Below are 19,838 nucleotides of genomic sequence, written 5' to 3'. Positions count from 1 at the left end.
TTTATCATTCTACTCAATTGTCTATCTGTTCTGTAGATGAAATGTAGATACAATTTCCAATGTGTTTCCAAATGAGTATAATCTATGAAAAACCAGGAACCTCCAAATGCTTCAGTCTAAAGGTTAATAAACTAGTTTATCATTCTACTCAATTGTCTATCTGATCTGTAGATGAAATGTAGATACAATTTGCTGCAGAGCTTTCTTTTTAAGGAAAAGGGCGCTATGACTGGAAGGAAAGAAGGAAGAAAGGAAAAAAATAGTCTGCTGGGTAGGGGTGGATGTTTCTGTGCTGTAGGCTGATTTCTTCCATGATCAAGCATGGGAATATTGGCTGAAGAGACCAATACCGCAGAGAGGAAGAGTTCAAAAGTTCAATCATGAGGAAGACCAAAATCTTCCGCCTCAAGAGACCACCAGAGATCCCTGCAGGACCACCACAGCAAACCACGCGTGCCCAGAAGGGCATGGACCTATTTAACATGAAAGGTGAGGACAGGTGGGGCCAGGGGTTGAATATGCATGAAAAGTTGTGCAGTGTACTGCATATGGAACACCTTTGGGAATAAAGGTGGTTGTTAGAGTTTTCAGAGAGCTATCTCGCTTGCGCCGGGTGCCAACAGTACCTACATACTTCATAACTACCTCAGGTTGTGGAGTCTATTTATTTATTCCATGTATCACTTCATTAACACGAAACTAATGGCTGGTCCCAGAAAACCTATATGCAGAAGTGCTTCCAGTTGAAAGTGTTATAAATGAAAAGTTGTCCAGCCAAATTAATATGAAAAAATAAAGTATTTATTTTTCGATCAAATTCTATCTAGCCAGCCACAAGGAAAGAACAGTGCCGAGCCCGGGGTCAGCCCTGGGTGTGCAACAAGGAGTCAGCCTCAGCAGAGGTTTTCCTCCATGCCCACACACTTCCATCCTGGCACAAGCAGTTTTTATAGGGAAAATTCCGCCTGAGGCCAAGATTTCAGCAATCAGTCCTTTCTTCTATTCAGAGTCCATATGTTAATAAGATTCTCTTTTTTTAGTGATGAGGGAGAACAATTCAGTGTCCGGAGTTTGTTCAATCCCTTGATGAAATTTACAGGAATTTGGGAACGCTGTATTCACATGTATCTGCCTGAGGATTTCCATGATATCCATCTCGGGTCGTTCACGCGAAGGAACAGCACCTGGGGTTTCTGTATCTCCCCACACATGGCCCATCTCCTGGCGAGCTGTACCTTCTTACTTGTAAATCAGTTTCCAATCTACACCCAGTCTCACCTGCGAGGGTCAGGGGGGGAATCCTAATACAAACGTGTATACTCTAACAAATATTCAATATCACATATATCATATTAGAAATGGCGCGAGTTATATGTACTACACATAACAAAAGGTAGTCTATAGCTTCTCCCAGGTTTTTTGCTGCTGATTTGAAACTCCTTCCAACGTGGGACATCAACAAAACACGCACAAAAATGTGGCCTTATATTATTTAACCCAAAAAGAAAGGATTTGCCCCCAGATGGCCTGAACCAGTACACCATGAGTTCTCACTGCTGGTGAAGAGACTTATTGCAATTGACTTGTTCTTTTTATGCCATCCTTCTTTAGGTCGCTGTTGTTTCCAGAGTATGAACATATACAGTTCGGCATTTAAGGACTGCGTGTTATATAAACCCCTTCTAAGTTGCAGTGTTTTATTACTGTGCGTTTCCATCCTAAATAACACATTCTTTATTTATTTATTACAATTTATTATCCTAACAAATTTCCCCTTCCCTCCCCCGTAATCTAGTTTTCTGTCCCGGCGGGCGGGCACGGGCAGCTCGGGAAGGCGTTCCGTGCCCGGGGGCAGTGCGGGGCGGCCCTTCCGCCCGTAACGGGAAGGGGAAGGGGAAGGGGCGGCCCCGGCGCCCGGTTCGAAGCGGGGTGGATGGAGATGCCGGGCCGGTTCCCGTTCCCCTACACTCCGTACCGCATCCAGGAGCAGTTCATGGAGGCGCTGTACGGCGCGCTGGAGGCCGGCCGCGTTGGCATCTTCGAGAGCCCCACGGGCACGGTGAGGCGGCGGCGCCGAGCCGCGCTTGTGGCGAGCGGGGCCGCGGCCGTGGCGGCAGCGCTCCTCACCGCGTTGGCTGTCCGTGACAGGGAAAATCGCTGAGCCTCATCTGCGGGGCCCTGTCTTGGCTGCGGGACTGGGAGGAGAAGCGGCGGCAGGAGGAGGAGCGGCTGCTGGCGCTCGGGGCCGGCGGGCAGGACGGGCCGAGCCCGCCGCAGGCGCGGCCGGGGAGCGCGGACACGGCCGGGCAGCCGGACTGGGTCACGGCCTTTGTGCAGAAGAAAGAGGAGCGGGACATGGTGAACAGGCTGAAGGTGAGGAAGCGCTCGTGTGCAGAGGTGAAGTAACGAGGAAAGGATCGGGAGGGTTGATGTCGCATAGTCACAGAATGGCTAGGGCTGGAGGGGACCTAGAACAGCCTCTCTGCTCGAGCACAGTCCCTAGAGCGCAGTACCCACTATCCAGGTGGCTTTTTAGCATCTCCCGGGAAGGGAACTCCACCACCTCTCTGGGCAAACTGGTGCTGTATCCTGGATGATGAGTGGAGAACAGGTGAGGCGAATTCGGTAGAGGTGTATCTTTGCCTGGAGGTTGCCCAAGACAGGAAACGCTATTGCTTTGAGCAGAGGAGCACTCCGTAGGTGAGCGCTCTAGGAGTATGGCAGCCTGCACCGGCAATTCTGTTTCTGTTAATCTTTTTTCTATGCCCAGAGCATTAGTGATACCAAGAGTTGAGGACTAAATCCACTTCATCTTGCTTACACTCTCCCATTTTTGTAGGAAGAGCAGATCAGAAGGAAAAAGCGAGAAGATCGTCTTGAGAAAATTCAGCACAATGTTCAGTTAAAATACGCAGCAAAGAGGAAGGTGAGTTATTCCACAGATCTCAAAACTTTTTGTTTTGGTTACCTTCAGTGTTGTTCGTATTTGCTTATGTGTAACTTCACACTGACTTTTCCAACCCACCTGTTTGAGGAGCTCTTTTGTATGAGGTTTCCGCAATTAGTCATCTGAAATAATTTGTTAAATTTTCTTTTAAAAGTACAGATGCGAAAACCAATATGTACATTGATAATTTCAGGTGACAGTTTTTGTGTGTGGGCAGAAATGATATGTGTTCTGATTGCGTTCTAGCTTTCTCTTTTCTTTTAAAAGCTTTAATACTTTTTTTTTTAATACTTTTAAGGCATTTTTTGGAAAGATCTGTTTTATGAACATGTGTGAACAGTCTATACTTCTCGAATAAAAATGGTATTAAAGTTCACATATACATATTTCCTCTCATTTTGGCACATGAACTGGCCTTAGTGCTCTTGATGTTTTTTTATTATATGAGTTATACTTCCCAGAAATACTCAGTTCAAGTCCCCAAACAGATTTATTAGCCTGCCAGGCTATTAATTTATAGTGTGCTCTATCTCAAATACTGTGTAATGTTTTGGTCAACCCCTGTCAAAAGGATATGACAGAAATAGTAAAGAATGGCAAATAAAAAACAAATGGAACAAAGAACTTGTTGCATAAAAGAGGATTAAGAGCATGTGAAATGAGAAGCACGATGAAAAGAAGAAAGCAACTGAGAGAAATATTATGGAGATTTAGAAAAGCACGTGATTCATATTTTCTGTAGTGCTTACTAACTGCATTTTCTGTATCATTTCATGGTAATAAAACGCTCATTGACATTGGAAGATACGATTTTGAGATGGAAAAAATGAACTTTTCTTTGTTGTGACACAAAAGTAAATCAGAAAACTGTTATTCAACAGTTCAACTGAATTTTTGTAGGGAGGTAGACTTGTGTTTGAGTAACAGTCATACAACTGGAGATAAAGCAGCAAGAGAAATCTTGTTCTAAACCTGATGCTGAGCTGATTCTAGCTTTGAGTGAAATGTGCACAGAGTGTTTGATTATGTCCTTACAGGTTTGTTCAGGTTTACACACTGTTTTCTCTCAGGCAGACATCTTTTATGGGGCACTTTAAATAACTAATACTGGATTAGGTGAACATCTCATTGAGGGTCTGCTGGTTCAGCAGGCCTTTTGCAGAGAAGGTCCTTTATGGTTCCCCTTCATAACTGTCTGTGTGGGCGAGTCTTTGGTTGTTGGTAACAGCTGCCTTCTGTAGGGCTGAACAGCTTCAACCTTCTGTGAGGGACTGTGCTGTCTTCTGACCTGTTAATGCCATAAAGCAACCCCAGTGCTACTCTCATTTTTTATGGGAAATACTGTGTCTTTGTATTCCTTCTAGAGATGCGAGGAGGATGAGGCCAGGCGCCTTCTTCAGCTCAGCAAGGAGGCTCTTTCCCAGGGAGCTGGAGAGAGTGCTCTAGACCAGCTAGATCACAATGAGGAGGAGCTGATTCTTGCTGAATATGAGAGTGATGATGAAAAGAAAATGGTATCTGGGTAAGGACAGGGACTGAGGGGATTCCATGCTAAGGAAACATTTTTGGTCTAATTTTTGTCTTGCCCTGTTTAAAGAAGTTGTGCAGATTTTATTGAAAAGTGTTTATCACCTTTTCAAACAGTGTAAGGCAGTGGTTGTGGTTGTTCTGGGGTTTTATCTAATTGGTTGTTTGTGGGGATTTTAGTTTGGTTTGTTTTGGTTTTTTTAAACTTTTGTTAAACTGATCTGAGTGACTTAAGTGCTTTGTGGGAAAGTGCACCTTAAAATGTGTAGCAGTGTCCTGCCTTTACCTGTGCCCAGCTTCCCAAAGAGTGCCTCTAGATGTTGAGTTAATGACTCGAGATCAAGTTCCTTGCATTAGAAAAGCAGAATGGAACTAAGGAAATCAGAGGAAGCTGTCAGTTCTCCAGATTAGCACTGGCATATTTTGATATTCTAAAGGCAGAGATGTTCACATTTCTGAAGACAGAGCTTTGGCATGAAAATCCCATGCACACTTTTCTCTTTCATGCATTTGCTTTATGCAGAAAGCCAGAAGCCATACTTCACAGAAAATCAAACACATTTAAATTACAAATTTACTAATTATTGTCTAGACAGATCTTTCTGCCTTAAACATTGAAGAACACTTAAGCACTTTTTATATGTAGGTAGTTTATCAAACATTGAACAGCTGCTGCCTTTGAGGAGCTCTATGGCAGTTGAATGCTTTCCTGAAGCCTTTCTTTATGCAATATCTGGAGGGTGGTAAACTGCTGCTAATGGGAAAGCTTTTCAAAAATAAATAAATAAGGACACCAAAGAATAGTATAGCACTGATTAGCTTATGCCTGAGGCTTAGAGGCCCCTGAATCCAAAGGAAAAAAAATTATTGAACTTGGAAAAAAGGCACAGCCCAGGAGAGATTTTTCCTTTAAAGAGAAAGGCTTGACTTGATTATGCATACTTACAGTGTTCTTAAAAAGTTAAATTTTCTTTTGCTGCCTGAGATGAGTTCTGAGGCTCTTTTCGACTCAATCATCTCTCTTGAGACCCCACTCTTGTGGCGGAGCATCATTTGATTCTTACTGTCAGTGGTCTGCTGAAAGGAAACTTTGAGCTTTCTTTTTTCTTAGGCTGGAAGAAGATGATGATTTGGAAGAGGAGCATGTGACTAAGGTGAGATGAGGAAATTAAATAATGCCTCTTCATGGAATAGTGTAGGAGTAAGCAGAATTATGGCTTCCTTGCACCTTTCCAACAGTCAGGCAGTACAGAAGGATTTAGGAACTAGCTTCCAAAACCTGCCAGGTTTGTTGATAAAGACAGCTAGTTCTGCTGTGCTCATCTACTTCTGGACTACACTACCTACCTAAGCAGCTTGCTGTGCTAGCACTGCTTAGTTTTTGCTGTGGCTTGCTCTAAAAGCACACAGCAATAAATAGTTTTTTATTACTCTCCCATGGTGAGTCCCTGCTTTATAGACATCTTGGAAAATTAAATGGAAACAAAAGCAAATCCAGAGGAGAAAACAAAAATGGGGCTTTTGGCCTGAGCAGTTTTAAGGTGACACTCAAACATATGCCTTCCTTTGTGCTTTTGAAGGCTTGAGCAAGGTGAGCCTTGCAGAAGTGCTTGGCTGCTTCCTTACAGGATTGGTCATAGGTAGGGATTGGCTTCCATATTCTTCTTGTCTTCCCTTTGTTCTTGCTCATTGCAGATCTACTACTGCAGCCGCACTCACTCCCAGCTGTCCCAGTTTGTGCATGAGGTGCAGAAAAGTCCTTTTGGCAAAAACATCCGTCTGGTCTCCTTGGGATCCAGGCAGGTACGTGCTGGTTCTCAGGGACCCAGAATACATTGCCAGGAGCTGTGTGGATCTGGTGCCACAGAAGTCACCTTGAGGCCTGGCTGAGTCTCCAGTTGAAAAACTAAGGCAGCCATGGGTTGCAACACAGATCTGTGTGATGTACATTTTTCTGTGAACTCTATTTTGATAATATACCCTTTGATGTAAATACAAGAATATGTTTTACCTTTTCTGATATGGAGTACTACAGATGTCTGAGTCACTGAGGTGCTCCTCTTAGTAGACTAGTACTTCTGACAGCATTTTTTAGAAGCTGTTGTGTAGCAGTGAGCCCTCTTTCTCTCATTTTTTCCTCCTAAGTTTCTATAAGTTTTGAGCACGTTTTTAGCAGTTAGTATGTACAATGTCTAACTGGTAGACTTTTTGTTTTTGGAATGTGGCCTGAGATTGCTTTAAAGAAAATCTTTCATTCTACAGCAGGTGGTGCACACCTGTGAACTGATTCTTTTCCTCTTCCTCTCTTTACACGTGCCAGAATCTGTGTGTGAATGAGGAGGTGCGACGCCTGGGCGCTCTCCAGCTCATCAATGACCGCTGCATGGAGATGCAAAAGAACAAACATGGTAAGAATGCTCCCAGTCTGGGGAAGCAATTCCAATAAAGGTGTCATGAGAGTGTGGAGACAGTGGGCACTCCCAGTCAGTTCTAGCAAGAGTGGAAGAAGCTTGAAAATGACAGGTTGGAGGAACGGGAATCCTTGGTGCTTTTCTTGATCTCCAGGTTATGCTGACATCAGGATGAATTTTCTGAGTGTCTTCAGCTGGTCAGGACTTCTGTACAGAAAGATACTTGTGTTTGTTAACTCAAAGCTAGAAATGTTGGAAGATGTCACATGCTAAATCTAACTGGCAAAAGTGGAGATGGAAAGGTTACTGCTCAATAATTTTAAAATAGGTGATAGGTCAGGAATACACAGGACAAAGCTTGTTTGAAATCCATGAGGTTCTACAAAGTTATTCTAGGCTATTGTATGTGTTGCTTGTGGTTTTCTTTTGATTTCTGGTCTTAGAAAAGAAGAGCAATGAAGAGAATGAGGGGAAGAAGAGACGTGTGAGTCGTGCCATGTGCCCATTTTATTCCTTTGAGCAAATGCAGTTTCTCCGTGATGAAGTTCTAGTGGAAGTGAAGGATATTGAGCAGTTGGTGTCCTTGGGAAGGGAGACTAAAGCCTGCCCATATTATGGGAGTCGATTCGCTATCCCTGCTGCTCAGGTAAGGCGTAACAGTTTTAGTGGCATTAATGCCAGGCACTCTGTGAATGAACTGATGGCCTGCTCCCTCTGGTACTGTTACTTAGACTGGGGGAGTCTGTAAACCGGCTGTGTTTCTGTCAGCTGTTTCTGTAGTTTTGCTCAGAGAGCAAAGGAAAACAAGAATTCCCATTAAAAGTTCATAAGGATGCTGTATGTTTTAGCATTTTGAAATACTTGAGCAGTTCAGCAAATGTGAGGCAATACTGACAGTACAGGTGTACTCTCAGCCCTTACACCACTCTTCTTCCTTGCTGGGTTCTCTCTGAAGACATGCTTTCAGTGCTCCAAAGGAGATTTAGAAGGTAACCGGAGCCCATATGCAATTGCAGCATAATAATATCTCTTCAGCTTATGTCCCAGTACCCCTCTCAAGCATGTGCTCCTGTCCTGGTTTTGTTTTTACTTTTCCCATAATAAGTCACTTGGCTGAGTTCTGCCTGGCCCTCTGATATGGGCTGTTAATGAGTGGTTGAGGAATGCCTTAAGTTTGTAAGGATGACAGCTGGAATCAGGGCAGTGTGTGCTTCTCCTGTAGCTGGTGGTGCTGCCCTATCAGATGCTTTTGCATGAGCCTACCAGGAACGCTGCTGGGATCAAGCTGAAGGACCAGGTTGTGATCATTGATGAGGCCCACAACCTCATAGACACCATCACCTGCATCCACAGTGCCGAGGTCAGCGGCTCTCAGGTGAGTCACAGCCTGGCCTGCTAATGGAGAGGGAGGTCTGCTTCCAGCAGTGCTCTTTCTTCTCTCCTTTATAACAACAGCTTTTGCTTTCTGTTTGTGTAGCTGTGCTGTGCCCACTCCCAGCTGTCGCAGTACATGGAGCGATACAGGTGAGGATCTTGAGGAAAAACAGCTCAACAGAGCAAGGTCTGTGGATGCCTTGGCTTGCCCCATGGCTGCAGGGTCTTTCTTGCTTTTCCTGAGTGGAAAGTTACTGCATTAAGAGTTCTGCAGATGAAAAGACACTTGCTTCATTATCTCTGTCTATAATCCGTATAAGTCAGACTCCTGGGGCTGGTGCTAAGCAGCGAGAAGGGGGTAACCTGAGGATTCTGTTTTACCCTTATACACTCAGTTCCTTTCCCAATATCTCTCTCTAATCACTTTTACTTTGTGATGCAGAGTTTCAAAAGATTCAGTCTTTCATGTCTCTCCCTTGCTCTGCCATTGTGCTGACTGGCATTATGGTAGAAGCAGGAAGCTCTGAGGAGGAGGAAGCTGCATGTGGGTGTTGGCTCTGCATCTTGCCATCCCTGCAGTGGCTCATTGTTGTGTTCAATGATAATAACTCTGAATGTTTGGAGCATTATTGCAACAGGGTCTTGAGGGATCATTGCCATTGTAATAAGCCAACTGTAATTAATATGCAAGAAGTGCAATGGTAGGAACAGTGGGGGGAGCATGGGTAAATGCTTTGGGATTACCTTGGGCAGGATATCCAGATGACAGGGCCCTGTCACAAACAGGGAGAGTGAACTTGGAAGAAATCTTAGTTCCTGACTCTCCAAAATTAAGAAGAGTTAATGTACCTGTTTCTGCAGCTCATCTGTTTCTGTTAGTCCCTGAAGAGGTTTTGGGGCCTAAATACATCTCATTTTTCTTAGGAAACATTTGAAGGCAAAGAACTTGATGTACATTAAGCAGATCCTGTATTTACTGGAGCAGTTTGTGGCTATGCTGGGAGGTAAGGAAACCTTTTGTGTCTCCAGGGATACTGATAAACTCTGAGCTACTTAGTACTTCCTCAGGACACTGTCCCCCTTCCTCCTCTGCAGAGACTGCAGGGAAGTGTTGCTTATGTATAGGTTCAGTTGCCAGTAGTTCTATTTCACAGGCTGGTTTGTACATGGGGAAGTTGACTGATGTCTACTGGAACCCTTCTCTTTGTTTCACTAGCTTAGAAGCAGCAGATGACATTGTAAGTTGGTAGAGGCAGTTTTCTTTTCTGTGTGGTTTTGAGATCCAGTTGAAGTGGGGATTATGTAAGATGCTAAGTGAGCAAGGAATACAGCAGATGTATATCAGTGTAGCACAAGAACTGCATGAAATAAATCTCTGGGTCATCTGGTAGCAGGGCCCCTATGTGTGTCAGCATGCATCTGCAGAATGAATCTTCCTTGAGTGGTGCCTTTCCTTTGTGAGAAAATATTTTGCTTTGATTTTAGGTCCACAGGAATTTGCAAGGCTCGCTCCTTTTCTCCAGTGATCGGTTTGCTAGACCTTAGTGTGTCTTGAGGAGGGCATGTCCTAACTTCATATAGAACTTCCTCCATGCCAGGGGAAATGCAGCCCTTTGGGGCAGGGGCTGCAAAAGTGAGATGTGAGGTCGGTGTTAAACCCTAGGACATAAAATGCAGTGAGCAGCAGCAGTTAATCCTGTTCTGGCTGTCGGGCTCTGGGCATGTAGGTGTCCTTAGGTTTTTCCCCTCCTCCCAGTTGCCTGCCAGCCTGTCTGTGCTTACCAGCTCCCTTCTGCTGCATTGAGGAGGGGTGAGGGATGCATTGCAGTCCCTTCCCTTTGTCTCTGCAGCATGATGACTACATACAGTGTGAGCATTTCTGATCGCCCATCCTAACTGCTGCTTCCTGCCACAGAAGGAATGTAGGTGGTGTTCCTTAGGATGCAGCTGCACACTTGTTCTACAATGTAGGGCTACTCTACAGGGCAAATTAAAACTGAGTGGGAGCTGGTGTTTTGTCTGTATAGCTAAATTTTGTATATGTGTAGTTATTTCTTGGTTTTTTTTTGTGCACTGTACCCATCAAGCTCAGTCTTTAGTTTCCTGCTTAATTTTGAGGTAGATTCAAGCCTTCTTTGAATTGGTTTCATGTTTTACAGGTAATGTGAACCAGAATCCTGGATGTCAGGCAGTTTCCGAAACAGGTAAGACTGGAGGGAACTCCTGGGGTATGAAGCTATCAGTCAGGGACATGGGTGTGGGCAGGAAGGGGTGCAGGGCCAGCAGCAGCCAATAATTTCTTTTCCCCTTCTCTCTCTTTCCTTTCAGGGACGGTATTAAAATCCATCAATGACTTTCTATTTCAGAGCCAGACTGACAATATCAACCTCTTCAAGGTAATGCAAACATTGTCTGTTAGGGCACAGTTGGTGGTGACTTGTTTAGGATTATTGTGTGAAATCTGGAAGTAGAACCAAAACCCATGCTTTCTAGCTGTCTGTAAGGCAAAGCTACACTGTAAGGGCTGTGGATGCAGAAATTTTGCTACTCCAGTAATCCAACTCCCCCCCCCTTGAACCTCCAAACACAGCACCTTAACGCTGCGTGTTTCCTCTCTTGAATGCCTTTGTAATAAACTTTTGCCCACTAAGAGCTCTGCTCCTCTCCCCAAAAGCACAGCAAATGACAGCCTTGCTGGACAGGGATCAAGGAGATCAGGATGGGAGAAGGGTGCTGAATGCCTGTTCATTTTCCTCCAACAGGTTCAGCGGTACTGTGAGAAGAGCCTTATCAGCAGGAAGGTACTTGCCCTGAGGTTTCATGGTCAGCAGTGTTCCAATGCTATTTCACACCTGCAGTTTGAGATGGAAGATGCAGCACCTGATGGGAGCTTGTCTTCTTCATCCTGTTCTGCAAACAAACTGGTTCCTATAAAAAGTACTATATGGGCAGATTAACCCTTGCTTATCCAGAAAAGAAAAATATAATGTGTTTTACCACGGTATTCCAGTGTGTGCCAATTCTGTGCTGCTTGGCCTCAAATTTGCCAGCCAAGTAGGCTGTGTTGCAGTGGAAGAACAGACATCAGAAACTTGTTTTGCTTTTGATTCAGTGGTGTAGGAAGGTAATGGGAGCTGATAAATTCTGATTAGGCTGGTTTGTGAACATCTACTGAGGAACTTAAATTGTGGCAGGCCAGCAAACCTGCCTTTATCTTCTCTGATTCCTGCTTTTGGTAATCTTAGTCATTCTGGCTTTTGTTTGGCAGCTTCTTGGGTTTGTGGAGCGATATGGGGGCCCTGCCTCAGCTGTGAAGACCAGCAAGGAGAACCAGAAGCTGGCTGGCTTGCAGGACTTTCTTCTCACCCTTCAGCGGGGATCTGATAAAGAGGGTGAGTTCAGGCATCCTCTCCTTGTGCATCTGTGAGCAGAATGAGAGACTGAAGAGCGTGTCCTGCATGGGTGTTTTTTAACAGGTCTCACTAGCTGACCTAGGCAACTGTACATTGGATTAGTGAGGTCACTTTCAAGCTGAAAGATGCAATTCCATGTTCACACCACATGCACTCAAACTTTGCACTTCTGTGACCTACTGCCTCTGGGATCTGAGCTACTGTGTGTAGTAGCTTTGCTTAGTGGTACCATCCACAAAAATCATGGGGTTTTTTTTTGATTTTTTTTTTTTTTAATTTAGCAATGAGACAGAATTTGGGTTTTCCCCTTTAATGGGTGTTTATTCTCTGGCTGCATATGTAGGCCAGGTTATCGTGTTCCTGTAGAGCATGTTTTGGGCTGTCTTTAGAAGTGTAGCCTAATTTGCTTGCCTCCTTTTTTGGGCCAGCAGGTACCCCCCAGAGTCCTCCCATGGAGGCTGAGCACGACCAGCTCCGAACTTCCTCTCCACTGATGCAGATTGAAGGATTTCTCTCAGCCCTCACAAATGCAAACCAAGATGGCAGAGTAATTCTCAACAGGCAAGGTACTGGAAAGGGTGAGCTGGGAAGAGGTGGCACGAGTCAGTCACAAGCAGGGTGCTTCACTGGCACTCAGGGAAGAGATACAAGAGTCTGTGGGGAACTTGCATTTGTGCCATCTGTGATGTAGGCTGGCAGGCTTGGTCTGTCTGAGGATGCTTATGGCCCCAAGGAAATTTTTAATCAAGGGCATTGGGGCCAGGGTTTGCAGAGGTCTGCTCCCACTTTGGATATCAAGTTTTGTCCTGCAATTTACTGCACCTGTTGTACAGCTCCAGGGAGATTAGGAAGCAGAAGGTAACTTCCAGGTTGGCATTATCTCCTGCTGCCTCTGTCTGTGTTGAACAGCAAGTCCTTACTTTGAGCGGTGGGTACCTGCCAGAGTGCCCAGGTCAGGAGGGAGAATCTCTCATATACCTGAGTATGTGTCACAGCTAGCTCCTGAATGATCTTCTCTCCTTTTCCCAGGCACAGTTGGTCACAGCAGCCTCAAATTCCTCTTGCTGAATCCAGCTGTTCACTTTGCCAAGGTTGTGGAAGAATGCCGTGCTGTCATCATTGCTGGAGGCACCATGCAGCCGGTGAGGGAATAAGGATGCTGTGCTGGGGTCTCAGGAGGGCTGGGATGGAAATAGAGCAGCTGGCTGAGCTCGTGGTAGGTTGGAAGTAGTACAGGGAGCAGTGGGAGGACGTGGTGATGCCATTGGTCACTCTGCAGGGATGCCACGGGGAGCAGGGCACGGGGGCTGTGTGGAAGGTCAGTGCCGCTGTGTGCGCTGCCGCTCCTCTGCCGGGCCCGACGGGGCGCTGGCCTGGGGCTGCCCTTGGCCAGCAGTGCTGGTGCTGCTGGTGTCGTGGGTTTTGAGACACTGGTACTTTACGTGTCTTTGCTCTGTGGATCTTAGGTGGCCGATTTCCGAGAGCAGCTGCTGTGCCGTGCTGGTGTGGACCCTGCCCGTATCGTGGAGTTCTCCTGTGGTGAGTAGGACGGGCTCAGCAGCTGCAAGGGCTGCAGTTTGCCTTTAACACTATTCTGTCAGCCCTCAAAACAATGTGGCGTCTTTCCTAAAGCTCAGGGCAGCAAAGGGGGTGTGAGTTCCCTTTCACTCTGAGCTTCCCCTGTGCTCTTGACTGGTATTAGCAGGCAGTGTGCCATACCTTCCTCCCACGGGCTGAGGGGATGGAAGTTGGAGCAGCTGAGTGACTTAGGCACTTTGGCTTAGCCAGGCAAACATTTGTCTCCGTCACTAGAATGCAATTAAAGTTCTTCAGCTCATGGAGTTTGTGTTAACAGCAGTAATGTTGACTCTCCCTACTCGTTTTTGTCCCCAGGACATGTGATTCCTCCAGAAAATATTTTACCCATCATCCTTTGCAGTGGTCCTTCCAACCAGCAGCTGGAGTTCACTTACCAGACCAGAGACCTGCCTCAGATGGTCAGTTTATCCTTTGTTCCCTTCCTTGGGATCTCTTTTTGCTTCACATGCTTATATTTCAGAGCAGGGTACACTCTGTGTTTAAGAGGTGGGCTGAGCAAAAGCCGTGGCAAAGGAAATCCCAAACCACAGAAGCATCTGCAGGTGTTTTGGCACATCTGCCTTCTTCTTGTGGCAGGCCAGTAAGCACCCAAAGTTAGACACTAGGTCTGCTCTGTCCCTGCTGAATCTCAAGCAGATGTGCTAACCAGTTCTCAATATCTGTTCTAATGAGACAACTTCCACCCACTCAGGCAAACCTTCCTTTCTTGAATGACCACAGCTCCACAGCCATAACAGAAACCCTGGGCTAGGGAAGAAGGCCAGGCAGTGAATAGCTTTTTAGTGATGCCCAGCTCCCCATGGGAGTTCTCACAGACCTGGCATATTTCCCACATCTTTTTCCTCCCCTAAGGCATGTCGTAAGGAAGGTGTGATCCTGGGATTGAACAGAGAATTGGAGCGGCATTACTTGCGGCTCCTGTTAGCTGCAATATGCTCTAATCTCTCTTGCAGATGGATGAGACAGGTCGAATCCTTTACAACCTGTGCAATGTGATTCCAGGAGGTGTGGTGTGCTTCTTCCCCTCCTACGAATATGAGAAGCAGGTGTACGGACACTGGGAGAAGACAGGGCTGCTCTCCCGCCTGGCATCCAAGAAGAAGGTGATTGTGCAGCCAGGGCAGTTGGTACTTTCCATGGAAGTGTCAAAAACTAAACAATTCCATATGCCTTATGGACCTCTCTCTGAGTTGTTCCTATAGTCTGCACAGCAGAACAGGATGGATGTTTATCCAGCTAATCCCTCCAGTAATGAATAAATTATACTTCCTGGGCAGCTGAGCACTGAGCTGCAGTCTAAATGAGATTGATTGCAGCTCTACATTCTTGAAGTGCACACTCTGTGTAGTGGCCATGGGGGTAGACAGTCTTTGCTATCCATAGCCAGCAGGCTTGTTCTCCTGTGGCTGGGAGGGGCTGTTCGGGTTGAGCTCCTACAGGGAATTTGTTTCTCCCAGGCTCATCTGTGTGTCCCTAGAGCACAGACCCGCACAGCCAAGGTCTAGGCAGAGTAAGACAACATAATACAAATGGCATTTTGCTATCTGCCAGAAGTAGAGATGAGAACTGGAAGACTAGCAGTAGTGACTCCTGTTGAAGGAGCAATGAGAAACATTAAATAGTGAGATCAGTGCAAGTATGAAGTCTTTGCAATGACTCTCACAGGTATTTGAAAGCTGAGTATTGAAAGTCAGGCAGTTCAGGTTGCAGTGCAGGCATCTTGGATCATGTGCCAGGGGAAAGAAAAATTACATATACCCTGTCTCTGACTTCTGTGTACCAAAAGCTAAAAAACTTACCACAGTTCCAGATATTTCACAGCCTTGGTAATTCTTGGCATTCTGGCACATGGGGCAGCCTGTACGTTTTTGGTGGAAGCATTGTGCTTCATTTTCTCTGTGTTTGTAGAGTTACCACTCTGAGTACTTTTCAGGTGTGTCCTGTCAGGGTTCCAGTGCTCTGCCTGGTTCCTCCAAGGCTTTGGGCCACATACAGTTTGTTCCAGATTTCAACTTTGAGTTGTTCTTGTTTTGCCTTTGTAGTCTCCAGCAAATTGGATATGCGTTAGAAAGGCAATTGGGGATAAGTGCAGCAAAGTGTAACTTTCAACTGCTCGCACACAAGATCAAATCTTAGCAGGGGAGGGTTCAAGGCTTTCCTGAGGTTGCTGTGGTGAGATCACATTGAGATTATATACAAATTACACAGGGAAAGTTAATTTAAATCAGAAGCTTAAATAGCTACTTTTCAATAAATTAGTTTAGGCTTATATTTGTAATTGCCAGTTCTTTTTCTACTGAAAGACTGAAAATTTTTATTACTTCTTGCTAACCAAAGGAAAATACATTCTGTAGGTTCTTTACTGTTACAGAGAAGATATATGTTGGACCTCTTGTTTACTAGGAAAACTACCTGTGTTTCAGGCCAAGGTACAGCACCTATAAAAATACAGCTTAATTAACTGCAGAGGTTTTCAGCAACTAATTAGATGTGGTAGAATATCATAAAGAAATACTACTTTATGCTTTGCATGAAAAGCTAATTTATTCACTTCACAAACAGGAGCCCCTGCTTGGAATAAATTGATGATTCAAATTGATTGGTCCTGTCCCTGTCCTCCAAGATCTTGCAGCTGCAGAGCCTCCTGACCTCAGAGAGTTTTGATTCATAGGTGCAAGAGGTGCACATTGCTTTTTTGCCTCTCAGCTCTTGGATGACTTGTAATGTCTTGCAGTATTAACAAGTCTCCCAAAGCTGAAAGGGAATGTTGGAGGGGCAGGAGCAGCTGCTGCTCCCTTCAGAGCCCAGCTGTAGTGCATTTTCAGGGTGGAGGAAAGCTACTGGTTAAGTTAGTTATTCAGGCAATTTTCCCTTCCATGACCTCAGTTCCCCATATGTTAATGGCGTGGGACTAAAATTATTTCCTTTCTTTAAACTGTTTGCTTCCTGTTGCTGTACTGATGAACTGTGCCTGACAGATCTTTCAGGAGCCTAAGAAAGCCAACCAGGTGGAGCAAGTGCTAGTGGAATATGCCAAGTGCATAAAGGTAAGCTGAGCAGGCAGTCTGGTGGGAGTGTGGCAGGCCAGCGGGTATGGGAATGCTGCAAAGGAGGGCACTGTTAACATGGAAAGAGGGCTGTAGCCTAGGTGTGGGATTGTTTCCGAAGCACAAAAATCTTCCCTGCTCTGATTTGAGTTGCTGATCCCTCTCCTGCAGTGCTGCAGCCAGACAGGAGGACAGATGACAGGGGCTCTGCTGCTTTCTGTAGTTGGAGGCAAAATGAGTGAAGGGATAAATTTCTCCGATGACCTGGGAAGGTAAGGTGACTGCTCCTTGCTTTCCAAGCCACCTCTGGCTTGTGGTGTAGTGACTCCAAGCATGATGGGCACATTCAGTACATGCGTGGATAGAAAGTCCTGGGGAAAAGTGTGACAACTTAGCTGATGCTTAAAGCAACAGGAGGGTGTGCTGGGTGGTGTAAAACCCGCCTGTCCAGGCCACTCTTCCTGTGAAAAAGGCAGTTAGGCTTGCTGTGCTAGATAATCCCTTGTTCTGGCACCCTGAATCCCTCTGCAGCCCTGTTCAGCATGTGCTTGTCAGACTGCTGTGCTTTATTGTTGCCTTTGGTTTGCAGGCCTGGCTGTCTTTCAGGGGTGCAGTAACCTCTAATTTATCAGTCTATTGGCAAAGTGCTCTAGGATGAGACATTAAGAATAATGCAGTCCTCCCTTGCAGGTGTGTGATTATGGTGGGAATGCCTTACCCCAACATTAGATCACCAGAACTCCAGGAAAAAATGACTTGGCTTGACAAAACCATGGTAAAAGCCACTCACACCTCTGTCTCTCTCAATTCTGCTTTCTAGTACTAACTTCCCAGCACATGAGCCCCAGCGCTGCGTTCAGAGGTTTTATTTTCCTTAAGCTTGCCCTCATTCCCAGATGGTGTGGTACTGAGAGCACAACCTTCTCCAGGCTGCTCCTGAACAGGTGGCCCTAAACACAGAGGAAGTTTGGTGAAGGGAAATGCCACCAGGACTTGCTGGCAGCTCTGAGTTCCAAGGGGAGCAAGGACCTTTCAACCCAGAGGGGGTGGCAGGGTGGTAGAAGCTGCTTGCCAGGATCGTTTGTCCCTTCTGATTGCCCACTGGAGGTGCTGTTCTTGGGGACAAGATTTCTGCCTTCAAGGGCACCTTGGGTTGGCTCTTTGTGAATGCTCAACACAGTTTTATGAGTGCAGCCTTTCTTCTGTTCCTCCTTACTCTCCACCTGCTTACCCTGCAGGGGTAAACGTATTTGCTTTACTTTGTCAGTAAGACTCCCCAATTTGACTTACATCCTTGTTTTGAGACTTGCCTATTTCTTTCCAGCCCAGAGCTGCTGGCCAGGCACCAAGCAGAGTGCTGATTGAAAACCTGTGCATGAAGGCAGTAAACCAGTCGATAGGTAATTCATCCTTCCTTGGACAGGCTGGGGGATACGAAACACACTGAAGGAGGAGGGTAGGAAAAAGGATGCATTACAGATGATGGGAACGTGATCTTCCTTGTCTGAGAACAATTGACTGGGCCATTCTTTATTTTTATCCTCTGTACAGGCAGAGCCATTCGCCATCAGAAGGACTTTGCAAGCATCCTGCTCCTGGACCACAGGTACACACGCCCTGCCATATTTAACAAACTGCCCCAGTGGATCAGGGAGAGGACCCAGGTAAAAACTGCCTTTGGATCAGCATTTGCAGAGTTAAGAAAGGTCAGAACTCATCGTATCTTATGTCCTGCTACCGACACTGTTCCCCATTGTCCTCATCTGGACCTTTTTAGGGCCTTCTCTTTAGAGTAAGGCCAAGGACAAACTGCCTGGTTTTGTGTGTTCCCAGTTCCATCGAGGCAAGTTGGATGCTTTGTGATGTGGAGTAGAGAACAGATGGCATTTGTCATTATGAAGACTAGGTAAAGTAACATAAGTTGTTGCTTTTCTGTACCATGGACTTTATAAAATCTCTGCCTTCTGCCTCCCTTGTGGATATTTGCTGTTCAGTATCTGAGTGCTGTGATGGTGAGAGAGCCTTCAGCACCACAGTCAGGGGGGAAACTGGTTGTAGGTCTGAGGCAGGTGAAGAAAGTAGCAGCAGGCACCTACTTGTTTACAGCTGTTAAGGTTTTATTTAAATTGATTAAATACTTTCAATAAAAACACTCAAGTATGGCAAGTATTATTTAAGTACACTTAAGTATGGGGAGTAATTATTTTGACTGAACACATATGGTTTTTTCCCATCAACCACCAAGTGTAGGAGGCCTGACTGAAAAATGCCATCATTGAGCTTTTCACAGGAACTAGCGGGCCTAATTTATGTCATAGTGGAATAACACAGAGTGGTAATGGAGCAGCCATGGGTAACATTTTTTTCTCACCCTCTTTCTACCTAGCTTCAAACAGCCAATGGATTGAAGCAGTGCATTCTTACAAGAGAAATAAAGATAAGGTGACAATACAGCACTTCTCCTTTGATCATGTTTAAGCACAGGATTGCTCTGCTCTTTTTAACCCCTAAGTTTCTGAATTCAAAGTTCTTAAATTTAACTTTCCTGGAGTTCTTTCCATGGGTCAGTGCTGGAGGGCAGTAATAACACCAGGGACGGCCACATAATCCTTCAGCTGTTCCTAGCTACCTCTGTCATCCTGAGCAAGTCTCATCCCAAGAGCCTTGTTTGCTTCTTTTCCAGTTTCAGCAGCTGGATGCTACCTCTCCAGGCTCTTCACAAGGAAGGAAGTACTTATGGCACAGAGCTGTTACCTGCTCCCTGTATGTTAATTAGCCCCACAGGGAAAGAAACAGATGCCTCTGAGAAACTTCCACTGTGAGGCACCTGTCCTTTGAGTAGGTCCAAACCCTGTGGTCTGCACAAGCTCTGCCTTCAGGGAGGGGAGCACCTGCTTCTAGCAGCTGGTGCCCTCCAGCCTGTGGTGCTGGGGCTGAAAGGCTGGACAGCTAGGCTTTCCCTTTACATACTCTTAATTAATGACATTTCCCACTTTTTCCAAAATGAAGGCAATAAGGACCTGCTTCCTTCAACTTCACGGAAATTTTTCAGACAGCAATAGTTTCACACTAATACTCAATGGATCCCATCTATGACTCCCAGTCATCCTCATCCTCCTCACCGACGGGCTGCTGTGGGGGTGGGAGGGGTGGTATTGAGTCCGACATACGAGCAAAGGCACCAGCAGGACTGCCAGGAGCATCAGTGTTCCCAGAGGCTCCTGGTCCTTTCCCTGAAATACCTGTAAGGGAAGGAAATCAGCAGTGATTGACACCTGGGAACTAGAGATTCAGCAAAGGGGAGAAGGAAAGCCATGCTCTCACCACCCAGGTAACCAGAACAGCCATGTTTAATGCTGTCATAGACTTATGCCAAGGTTTAACTACAGCTCCCCCATAACAAGTCCCTGCTGTCGTCTGCCCAGCACTGAGGTGTGACCTTTGATCTAAATGCCCCAGAGACCTGCCACGGCATCTCAAGTGCCCATATGGGCAGTGGGCCCAGCTGCCCAAGCACTGC

At 45.8% G+C, this 19,838-nt stretch overlaps 2 protein-coding genes across 11 annotated transcripts in view; one reads left to right on the top strand and one right to left on the bottom strand.

The window, feature by feature from the left end:
* Nucleotides 1–1,857: 1,857 nt before the first annotated feature.
* DDX11 (DEAD/H-box helicase 11) lies at nucleotides 1,858–18,500 on the top strand. Of its 7 annotated transcripts, XM_032746410.3 has the most exons (27): nucleotides 1,858–2,059; nucleotides 2,149–2,373; nucleotides 2,840–2,926; nucleotides 4,312–4,469; nucleotides 5,586–5,628; nucleotides 6,170–6,277; nucleotides 6,795–6,882; nucleotides 7,329–7,531; nucleotides 8,108–8,260; nucleotides 8,363–8,409; nucleotides 9,184–9,263; nucleotides 10,419–10,463; nucleotides 10,588–10,655; nucleotides 11,022–11,060; nucleotides 11,528–11,651; nucleotides 12,101–12,238; nucleotides 12,702–12,814; nucleotides 13,139–13,211; nucleotides 13,566–13,669; nucleotides 14,225–14,374; nucleotides 15,626–15,700; nucleotides 16,250–16,318; nucleotides 16,490–16,590; nucleotides 17,009–17,093; nucleotides 17,643–17,718; nucleotides 17,870–18,024; nucleotides 18,152–18,500. In XM_032746410.3, exons 1-27 carry the CDS (start codon nucleotides 1,934–1,936, stop codon nucleotides 18,179–18,181), a joined length of 2,763 nt encoding a protein of 920 aa, XP_032602301.3. In that variant the 5' UTR covers nucleotides 1,858–1,933; the 3' UTR covers nucleotides 18,182–18,500. The 7 variants fall into 7 exon arrangements, with proteins under 7 accessions (XP_032602301.3, XP_032602300.3, XP_032602299.3 ...); XM_032746409.3 differs by having other exon boundaries at nucleotides 12,104–12,238; nucleotides 17,870–18,500; XM_032746408.3 differs by having other exon boundaries at nucleotides 17,870–18,500.
* WASHC1 (WASH complex subunit 1) overlaps nucleotides 18,415–19,838 on the bottom strand; it is a 33,145-nt gene continuing 31,721 nt past the window's right edge. For all 4 annotated transcript variants that reach the window (XM_030263660.4, XM_030263658.4, XM_030263661.4 and 1 more), the window contains one exon: nucleotides 18,415–19,560. In XM_030263660.4, coding sequence (XP_030119520.4) covers nucleotides 19,409–19,560 — 152 coding nt within the window. In that variant the 3' untranslated portion in view covers nucleotides 18,415–19,408. The remainder of the gene's footprint in view (nucleotides 19,561–19,838) is intronic.

The sequence above is a fragment of the Taeniopygia guttata genome, chromosome 1A (genome assembly GCF_048771995.1).
Source record: "Taeniopygia guttata chromosome 1A, bTaeGut7.mat, whole genome shotgun sequence".
Taxonomy (NCBI): domain Eukaryota; kingdom Metazoa; phylum Chordata; class Aves; order Passeriformes; family Estrildidae; genus Taeniopygia; species Taeniopygia guttata.
The sequence above is the reverse complement of the archived record's forward strand: the minus strand, read 5'-3'. Positions and strand labels throughout refer to the sequence as shown.